The following is a 10,775-nucleotide window of genomic DNA, read 5'->3' as shown; positions in this document are numbered from 1 at the left end:
CCTGTATCCCCCATGTTATACCCCCTCCCACCTGTATCCCCCATGTTATACCCCCTCCCCCTGTATCCCCATGTTATACCCCCTCCCCCTGTATCCCCATGTTATACCCCCTCTCCCCTGTATTCCCCATGTTATACCCCCTCCCCCTGTATCCCCCATGTTATACCCCCTCCCCCCTGTATCCCCCATGTTATACCCCCTCCCCCCTGTATCCCCCATGTTATACCCCCTCCCCCCTGTATCCCCCATGTTATACCCCCTCCCCCCTGTATCCCCCATGTTATACCCCCTCCCCCCTGTATCCCCCATGTTATACCCCCTCCCCCCTGTATCCCACATGGGGGGGCGGCCCTGGTCAGAACTGTAGTCCTGCCTCCGGGGGATCTGCCTGCAGGCCTAGTTGGGGGTGCGGGACGTTGGATGTTAGTTATGCCGGGAGTTTTATAAATGTCTGAAAGCCGGGGGAGAGTCTGGTGCTGCGGGGTAGGGAATTCCAGGGAGAGGGGGCAGCGCGGGAGTGAGAGGGGGAAATATAAGACAGGAGGAGAGGAGGATGTCGTGGGCAGAATATAGGGGGCGTTTAGGGATATATTTTGGGGGTGAGGGCTGAGATGTAAGTGGGGAGCAGCGTTGTTGAGACCTTAGGGTTTTAACTTTGTTTCTAGAGCAGGGGAGCGCAAACTTTTCCTGCTGCACCCGCCCCCCCCTCCACCCCCCACCCCTCTGCCTGCTCCGGAGCTCGCACCCCCCCTCCTACCTGGCAGGGGCATCACATGACGCTCCGGGGTCACGTGATCCATGGCGTCATTTGACGCCAGTGATGTCACGTCACATGACCCCGCGGCGTAATTTGCCGCTGTGTTGCCATGGAGACGCGTCACAGCGTCTGAATCCCGGAAAATTTTATTGTTGTAGGGGCCTCACGCGGTCCCCCAGCATTTCATTTAAATGCCTGGGGGAAGAGCGCTGAACCTCTGCAACTGCCCGTGCCCCCCCCCCCCAGACAAATCTCATGCCCCCGAGTTTGCGCACCCCGGTTCTAGAGCATATGGGACGCCAGTGTAGGGATATGTGTAGCGGAGCAGCAGAAGTGGCGCGGTGAGATCAGTAGATGAGTCTGGTGGCAGCGTGTTGGATGGATTGGCGTTGGGAGAGGCGGACGAGGGGAATGCCAATTAGGAGGAGGTTGCTGTAGTAGTCAAGGCGGGAGAGGATGAGTGCGTGGATTAGGATTTTAGTTTCATCATGAGTTTCAAAATGGTGTATCCTGGCAATATTTCGGAGGTGGAGACGACAAGACTAAGGCTGCGAACCCGCTGCGGCCGGCGGGGCGCGCGGCCGCGAACCACCAGACCCTTGCTTAAATGGTCCCTGCCCCCGCTGCCTCCTTCCGGCAGGGCTGACTACGTACTGTGACGCGTCAGCCGGCCGATGCTGCAAGATCCTAGTGATTTTCGGCGCTGACGCATCACGTGGTACGCGAGTCAGCCAATGGGGAGGAGGGGAGGGAAGGAGCTAGATGGGAGGCGCCTTGGGCGGGGAGCAGGGAAGGAGCTGCGGGTTAAAGTGTGTGTATGTGTGTATGTGTGTGTGTATGTGTGTATATGTATATATGTATATATGTGTGTGTGTGTGTGTGTGGGGGGGAGTGGACGGCACCACGATCAGATCCCGCCCCCCTCCCGCTCCCTACAGACCGCATATCGCGGTCTGTATCTGTCAGCGCCCGCCTGTCTGCAGTGCGGGCGCGCTGACTGAGGGAGCGGGGCCTTAGCCTAAGGGAATGCAGGAGGAGGCAGCGGGCTTGAGGTGTTGATGAGATTGTGATGTTAATGACAGTGAGGGAGATTTTGTATGTAGGGGTGAGGGAGAGTTTGGGTGTAGGGGTGACAGTGGGGGAGAGTTTAGGTGTAGGGGTGACAGTGAGGGAAAGTTTAGGTGTAGAGGTGTCAGTGAGGGAGAGTTTGGATGTAAGGGTGACAGAGAGGGAGAGTTTGGATGTAGGGGTGACAGTGAGGAAGAGTTTGGGTGTAGGGGTGACAGTGGGGGAGAGTTTAGGTGTAGGGGTGGCAGTGAGGGAGTGTTTGGGTGTATGGATGACAGTGAGGGAGAGTTTAGGTGTAGGGGTGGCAGTGAGGGAGTGTGTGTGTAGGGGTGACAGTGAGGGAGAGGTTGGGTGTAGGGGTGACAGTGAGGGAGAGGTTGGGTGTAGGGGTGACAGTGAGGGAGTGTTTGGGTCTAGGGGTGTCAGTGAGGGAGAGTTTGGATGTAGGGGTGACAGTGAGGAAGAGTTTGGATGTAGGGGTGACAGTGAGGGAGAGTTTAGGTGTAGGGGTGTCAGTGAGGGAGAGTTTGGATGTAGGGGTGACTGTGAGGGAGAGTTTGGGTGTAGGGGTGACAGTGAGGGAGAGTTTGGGTGTAGGGGTGACATTGAGGGAGAGTTTGGTTGTAGGGGTGACAGTGAGGGAGAGTTTGGGTGTAGGGGTGACAGTGAGGGAGTGTGGGTGTTGGGGTGACAGTGGGGGAGAGTTTGGGTGTAGAGGTGACAGTGAGGGAGAGTTTGGGTGTAGGGGTGACAGTGAGGGAGAGTTTGGGTGTAGGGGTGACATTGAGGGAGAGTTTGGTTGTAGGGGTGACAGTGAGGGAGAGTTTGGGTGTAGGGGTGACAGTGAGGGAGAGTTTGGGTGTAGAGGTGATATTGAGGGAGTGTTAGGTGTAGGGGTGGCCGTGAGGGAGAGTTTGGGTGTAGGGGTGACAGTGAGGGAGAGTTTGGGTGTAGGGGTGACAGTGAGGGAGAGTTTGGTTGTAGGGGTGACATTGAGGGAGTGTTAGGTGTAGGGGTGACAGTGAGGCAGTGTTTGGGTGTAGGGGTGACAGTGAGGGAGAGTTTGGGTGTAGGGGTGACAGTGAGGGAGAGTTTAGGTGTAGGGGTGACAGTGAGGGAGAGTTTGGGTGTAGGGGTCACAGTGAGGGAGAGTTTGGGTGTAGGCGTGGCAGTGAGGGAGAGTTTGGGTGTAGGGGTGGCAGTGAGGGAGTGTTTGGGTGTAGGGGTGACAGTGAGGGAGAGTTTGGGTGTAGGGGTGACAGTGAGGGAGAGTTTGGGTGTAGGAGTGACAGTGAGGGAGAGTTTGGGTGTAGGGGTGACAGTGAGGGAGAGTTAAGGTGTAGGGGTGGCAGTGAGGGAGAGTTTGGGTGTAGGGGTGGCAGTGAGGGAGTGTTTGGGTGTAGGGGTGACAGTGAGGGAGAGTTTGGGTGTAGGGGTGACAGTGAGGGAGAGTTTGGGTGTAGGGGTGACAGTGAGGGAGAGTTTGGGTGTTGGGGTGACAGTGAGGGAGAGTTTGGGTGTAGGTGTGGCAGTGAGGGAGTGTTTGGGTGTAGGGGTGACAGTGAGGGGGTGTTTGGGTGTAGGGGTGACAGTGAGGGAGAGTTTGGGTGTAGGGGTGACAGTGAGGGGGTGTGTGGGTGTAGGGGTGACAGTGAGGGAGAGTTTGGGTGCAGGGGTGACAGTGAGGGGGTGTAGGGGTGACAGTGAAGGAGAATTTGGGTGCAGGGGTGACAGTGGAAGGGGGAAAGAGTATTAGTTCTGTTTTGGACATGTTAAGCTTCAAATAACGGTGAGACATCCAGGAGGAGATTACAGAGAGACAGTTGGAGACACGGGACAGAAAAGAGGGGGAGGTCAAAAAGATTGCATTAGTTCACCAAGAGAAGAGGTGTATTGTATTGTATGTCTTTATTTGTATAGCGCCATTAATGTACATAGCGCTTCACAGTAGTAATACACGTGGTAATCAAATAAATAACAGATAATAAATAGATATAAATAACAGGTCATGGGAATAAGTGCTTCAGACAAACGTAACATTAAGGAAGAGGAGTCCCTGCCCCGAGGAGCTTACAGTCTAATTGGTAGGTAGGGATAACGTACAGAAACAGTAGGAGGGCGTTCTGGTAAGTGCTTCTACAGGGGGCCAAGCTTTATGTATCGTGTCTAGTAATATCTACGGTGCTACTCATATGCTTCTTTAAGCAAGTGGGTCTTAAGGTGGGTTTTAAAGGTGGATAGAGAGGGTGCTAGTCGGGTACTGAGGGGAAGGGCATTCCAGAGGTGCGGGGCAGTCAGTGAGAAAGGATTAAGGCGGGAGAGGGCTTTAGATACAAAGAGGGTAGAGAGAAGACATCCTTGAGCAGGTGGTAGGAGGTGTAGAGTGAGAAGAGCAGAGGGCCAAGGACAGAGCCTTGTGGGATTCCAAAAGAAAGAGGTAGTGAAGAGAAGGAGGCACCAGAGAAGGAACACTGAAGGAGCGGTTGGATAGGTATGACATGAACCAGGAGACTGCTCTGTCATGGAGGCCAATGGAGTGGAGACTGGAGAACAGGGTGATCAACAGTATCGAGGGCAGCAGAGATTGAGGAGAATTAGTAGGGCGAAGCGACCCTTAGACTTAGCTGTGAGCAGGTTATTGTCCCGTTTTGTTCGTGATGTCTCGGTGGAGTGTAGAGGGTAGAAACCTGGTTGCAGAGAGTTGGAGGAGAGAAAGATTGTCAAGCGGTTGTACTGTATACAAGTCGCTCAAGTAGCTTGGAGGCAAAGGGGAGAAGAGAGATGGGGCGGGAGTTAGGGAGGCTGGGTCACAAGAGGGTTTCCTTAGAATAGGCGTGATGAGGGCGTGTTTGAAGGAAGATGGGAATGTGCCAGAGATGAGAGTTTGCAAAGGTGACTTAGCGTAGGGTTTAGTGCGCGGGAGGCGGAGCGGAGGAGATGCGAGGGAATAGGATCACGTGAGCAGGTTGTAGGGTGAGATGATGAGAGGAGCACAGAGACCTCGTCCTCCGTCACAGGGGAACATTAACTAAGGGTGGATTTAAGTGTGCGAAGGGATGGAGGTGGTGAGTGGGGAGCCTGGCATGAAGAGATGTCACGTTTGATGGACTAAATCTTATCTGTGAAGTAGGTGGCAAGATCGTGGGCTGTGCGGGTGGCAGGGGGCCGGAGGTGCAGTTGGGCAGAGGAGGGAGTTAAAGGTGGTGAATAGGCATTGAGTGGTGGAGGACAAAGTTTGTAAGAGTGAAGAAAAGTAGGTTTGCTTGGTAAGGGAAAGGGCAGTGTTCAGTGTTATAGGAGGAGAGGGCAGTGTTATAGGAGGAGAGTATGAATTTACAGTGGAGGAAATCGGCTTTAGAGCGTGATTTCCTGCAGAAACTTTCAGCCGTGCGTGATCACGTTTGGGGGTAGCGGGTAGCGGGTAGCTGGTAGAGCTTGTGTGCCATGGATGTGTCTTACATTGTCGGGAGTGACATGTGGTGTCAGGGGCTGTCTTGTCTAGGGCTGATGAAAGTGCACTGTTGTGTAGCGAGGTTGCCAGGTCTGGGCAGGAAAGGATAGAGATTTGATGTAGGAGAGGTTGTTAAAAATTGGAGGGGGTATCCCCCTTATAGTCTCCCCCATAACCCTCTCATACCACCTATAACCCTCTCATACTCTCCCCCCTCATACCCCCATCCTGTATCCCCTCATACTCCCCCCCCTATATTGCCCTCATCCCCTCCTGTATCCCCCTGACATCCCCTCCTGTATCCCCCACATAGCCCATGAAAAGAGAAAACCCTGCGCCAAAAGTTCTATAGAAAGTCCTGTACTCCTCAGGGATCAGCACACTTGCTCCACAGGCCATGTATAGGAAAAAACACAAACACAGATCATAGTGCAACTCTGCAGGGTTAAAACAATGCTACACTACACACATAACATAGAGACTCCTAGTGACATATAAAACACTAATTTATTATATATAAAGAACTATGCCATAAAATGGTAGGACAAATTAGAACACCGCTGGTCATCCAAGATGGAAAAATCAGAGCCCTACTTACAAGCAGCAAGGCATAAACACGCGATGTAACAGAGAGTCCTCTTGGCGCTGGTGGTATCTTAGCAGAGTTGTTTTCCCGCTGCACTGCGGCTCTCGTGCCCACTTTCCCTCCAGGGGTTACCAGGAACAGTGACAGTGACGGAGGCCCGCTCGTGGAGCACACAGCTCAACACCGCGTTGGGCCACTCTCCTCACTTCCTCCTCCGGTTCAACAGGCTGTCTCTGTGCGCCCGCGAGCGAGTGTGCCCGTGCCCTTAAAGGGACAGTAAGTGCGTCCTGTATGCCAAGGGCTGACAATTGTAAAAGGCTCCAAAAACGAACCAAGTGTCCAAATGAGTCCAGTACCAACACAAAGTGACTGTCATCTGCCCTACGCGTTTCGTAGACGTTACTCTACTTCCTCAGGGGCTACAACAACTGATACTAGGTAACATACATATATACCCTAACCAATTAAAAACTAATTGACCAATTACAGCTAAATAGCCTGCATGTCATTAGTATCAAATCACTATGTCTCTTACTACTTACTATACATAGAAATACAAAATTACATAAAAACATACAGATTAACAACACATAACCATATATCCTAAATATCCAATTGGAGTATCATAACTTCATATGTATATACCAAAAATAACAGAATGAGGCCAAAGGATAAACAAACATTCGAAACCACTTATTGTGCACATGCCTTTGCAAATAATTAGACAGAGTCAGATAGGTAAAGTGCTATCCATTGGACCATGGTTGTTATCGCTTTAGAGTCACATCATTGATGCTTACATTAACCTTTTCATCTACCCAAAAATGAACCCAGCTCAAAATCAATATTAAGGCCGTTTGGGGATAGAGTCTTAAGTTCATAAATCCAAAAGGCCTCTCTCCTATTGATGTGTTGGGTATTATTACCACCTCTCCAATTTGGTGTACACAATTCAATAGGTTGACAGACAAGGCCCTTTGGATTTTTACCATGATGAACCAAAAAGTGGTGGGACACACTGTGTGATGTTAAACCCTTTTTAATATTGTAGACGTGTTCATATATGCGTCTAGTAGTAAGAGACATAGTGATTTGATACTAATGACATGCAGGCTATTTAGCTGTAATTGGTCAATTAGTTTTTAATTGGTTAGGGTATATATGTATGTCACCTAGTATCAGTTGTTGTAGCCCCTGAGGAAGTAGAGTAACGTCTACGAAACGTGTTGGCAGGTGCCAGTCACTTTGTGTTGGTACTGGACTCATTTGGGACACTTGGTTCGTTTTTGGAGCCTTTTACAATTGTCAGCCCTTGGCATAGAGGACGCACTTACTGTCCCTTTAAGGGCACGGGCACACTCGCGCAGAGACAGCCTGTTGAACCGGAGGAGGAAGTGAGGAGAGTGGCCCAACGCGGTGTTGAGCTGTGGTGCTCCACGAGCGGGGCCTCCGTCACTGTCACTGTTCCTGGTAACCCCTGGAGGGAAAGTGGGCACGAGAGCCGCAGCGCAGCGGGAAAACAACTCTGCTAAGATACCACCAGCGCCAAGAGGACTCTCTGTTACATCGCGAGTTTATGCCTTGCTGCTTGTAAGTAGGGCTCTGATTTTTCCATCTTGGATGACCAGCGGTGTTCTAATTTGTCCTACCATTTTATGGCATAGTTCTTTTTATATAATAAATTAGTGTTTTATATGTCACTAGGAGTCTCTATGTTATGTGTAGTGTAGCATTGTTTTAACCCTGCAGAGTTGCACTATGATCTGTGTTTGTGTTTTTTCATATACATGGCCTGTGGAGCAAGTGTGCTGATCCCCTGAGGAGTACAGGACTTTCTATAGAACTTTTGGCGCCAGGTTTTTCTCTTTTCAAGCACTTTCTGCTAGTACTGCAGTATTACTAGGCAGCCTTATATTATTTTATTTGTCACATTGGTGTTGTAATCTTTAGCGCTTGTCACATTTTTTTCTTTTCCCCACATAGCCCATGCTTTATCCCCTCAAACCTAGGGTCACCAGATTTGTACAAGCACAAACCGGGACACACGTCACGTATGCGCAGTTGGCGCTCGCAAACGCCAATCACGCATGTGCGGCCAACAGGCTAAAAAACTAGGATCGCACCCCAAAATGGTCGGGACAGAGCCCTAAAAACCGGGACAATCTGGTCATCCTACTCATACCCCCCGTATCCCCCTCCCCCCTATTTTCCACCCCCATGGTTTTAAGTGAAGACACTTCTCCACACACCTAATATTTCTGCACCTGTATATGCCTCGCCCCGTTTCTGCCCAGAGACAGAGGTTGCACCTGTATATGTAATCTTCCTGCGCCTGTATACACACTTGCGCTTGATCAGTGTTTCTTTCTCTCGCTCTCTGTTTCCCAAACCGCAAAGTGGCTAAAAAAAAAAAAAAAAAAAGTTCTGGTTCTGTCTCTGATTTCCATGAATAAAACATTGGGGCGAAGCTCTGGAAGATTTATACACGAGTGGGAGACCTTCTAAAACATCTTCTCTTCTTGTAGTGGAATTGTAAGTTTGTGAATGATAAAGCGGTGATACTCTCTGCCCCCCCCCCCCCCGCCGCCCCCGTCCCCCCAGGGGCTGACCGTGTCTCCTCTCCTTGTAGCCCCCTCTGATTACCCCACGTCCCCCTCGGCCGTATCAACGCAGACCTGGGAGGAGCCAGCAGAGTCGCAGGAGGAGTTAGCCGCGGTGCAGCCGGTTATTGGCATCAGCCAGAGGGTCCGAGTGAGCCCCCGAGAGAAGAAAGATCTGGGGGCACTAGGTGAGACTGTGACCTCTGACCCGCGTGACGTTGGGACACCATGTGGTGTGTGTATATGTGATCCTTCTATTTCTGCTGCTATTGTACTTACCTGTGAGCACAATAATCTCCCATACACACATATATACATATATACGTGTATCCAGTACCTTTCATTTGGCTATATACACACAATAGAGGCATATTGTGGGGTCCCTACTTTATTTTATAGCCCCCCTATTCGAGTGCCCATTGTATATTTCTATAGTGCCCATTATATATTTCTATAGTGCCAACCATTTACGCAGCACTTTATAACAGAGACAGTAATACAGGGAATTATAATATACCTTACTGTGTGCGTGCCAGCGTCAGCACAGGATGTCCCCACGTGTGTCCTGTCTCTAGGGACACATGTGACGTCCCTTTGTATCTCCCTGCAGGCTACGTCCTGGGCATCCTCATGATTGTGATAATCATTGCGATCGGAAGCGGCATCGTGGTCGGATATATGTACAAGAGGTCAGTAACATGCAGCCCGCCCCCCCCCCCGAGTATATACAGTGGAGTAACATTACTGCAGCGTTCCATCCTCACAATATAAAGTGGGGGGTGGGGGGGGTGTGTTTCGGGGCGCTGGAGGATTGCTCATTTTTGTGCGGATTTAGAGAATATTTGAGAATACTAAGAAAGCAAATAATACATCCGTACCGCCTCTCCCATGACGTGTCTGTCCCCTCACCTCCCTTCCATGACATGTCCCTGTGTAGTGCTTCCTGTTTGATGCTGTGCCCCTCCTGTGCCCCTGTCCCCTCTGACCCACTGTGCTACTCTCCCTCAGGGGCAGAGACCTGAAGCGTCTGCACGATCAGCAGGCGGAAGAGCGACGGATTCAGCTCATAAACCTCCCACTCTCCGCCTTCCTGAACCCCACGTGCGAGATCGTGGATGAGAACAGCATTGAGGGGCCGTCCCACCAGACCCCAGACCCAGCGCAGGATGGCGCGGTCCCTCTGATCGACGCTGCGGGGACCCCCGGGGCGTGAAGCATGGACAGATGCACAGTGACACAAACATGGACAAGTGCTGCTCTTAGTGCTGGGTTCAGATGAGGGACCGGCTGACAGAGTCACACACTGACATACTCGCGGCAGGCACGGAGTCATCAGAGGGGGGTCTGTGGGATATTAAGTGACCCCCCACTGTCTCTTTAACAAAGGGGGGAGGTGCTGACTTCCTGGTTATTATTTTTGTAGACCTCACACCTTCTACAAAATAGGGGGGAGGTGATGAAGAATGGGGGGGGCTGCAGCACCGTTGCTCAGGTGCGCAGTGTCACATCTCACGGTTCTTCTGCATGGACACGGCGATGGTTTCCGGGGGGCCCAGGCATCGGCTCGTTTACATGCAGCCACCACAGGGGAGGAAACCCCGGCCGCACATTGTCGGCGTTGGTGGGGGGGGGGGGGGGGTTATAAAGCTTCCTTCTGCGACGTTATCTCTGCAGGGGGCGGCGGCAGACGCTGGTTACGTTTTAACTGGACAGAAGCGAATGTACAAATTACAAACAAAAAAACTTTATTGACCTTTTTTTTAACATGAGTGTTTTGTTTCTATAAATAAAACATTGGCGACAATGTCTGTGCATCAAGTGACCCGGCGGAGAGGTGACCCCACAAACCATTAGTAATGTGCAGGTAACGATGTCACCACAGTGAGGGGCTACCACGCCGGGGCAGGCACTGTAACACCCCCCCCCCCCTCATTCTCCCCAGGGATGGGCACTGTAACACCCCCCCCCCCCCTCATTCTCCCAGGGATGGGCACTGTAACCCCCCCCCCCCTCTCATTCTCCCCAGGGATGGGCACTGTAACCCCCCCCCCTCATTCTCCCCAGGGATGGGCACTGTAACCCCCCCCCCCTCATTCTCCCCAGGGATGGGCACTGTAACCCCCCCCCTCATTCTCCCCAGGGATGGGCACTGTAACACCCCCCCCCCCCTCATTCTCCCCAGGGATGGGCACTGTAACCCCCCCCCTCATTCTCCCCAGGGATGGGCACTGTAACACCCCCCCCCCCCCCTCATTCTCCCCAGGGATGGGCACTGTTAACACCCCCCCCCCCCTCATTCTCCCCAGGGATGGG

General features: G+C 51.9%; 1 protein-coding gene across 1 annotated transcript in view; it reads left to right on the top strand.

Annotated features, from left to right (window-relative positions):
• The window catches only part of PIK3IP1 (phosphoinositide-3-kinase interacting protein 1), a 12,969-nt gene extending 2,701 nt beyond the window's left edge, over positions 1-10,268 (top strand). The window contains exons 2-4 of the mRNA XM_075568416.1: positions 8,492-8,650; positions 9,073-9,151; positions 9,471-10,268. Coding sequence (XP_075424531.1) covers positions 8,492-8,650; positions 9,073-9,151; positions 9,471-9,675 — 443 coding nt within the window. The 3' untranslated portion in view covers positions 9,676-10,268. The remainder of the gene's footprint in view (positions 1-8,491; positions 8,651-9,072; positions 9,152-9,470) is intronic.
• Positions 10,269-10,775: the final 507 nt, after the last annotated feature.

Source organism: Ascaphus truei, chromosome 13 (genome assembly GCF_040206685.1).
Source record: "Ascaphus truei isolate aAscTru1 chromosome 13, aAscTru1.hap1, whole genome shotgun sequence".
Classification (NCBI taxonomy): domain Eukaryota; kingdom Metazoa; phylum Chordata; class Amphibia; order Anura; family Ascaphidae; genus Ascaphus; species Ascaphus truei.
Note: the sequence above shows the minus strand (reverse complement) of the source record. Positions and strands in the feature narration are given on the sequence as shown.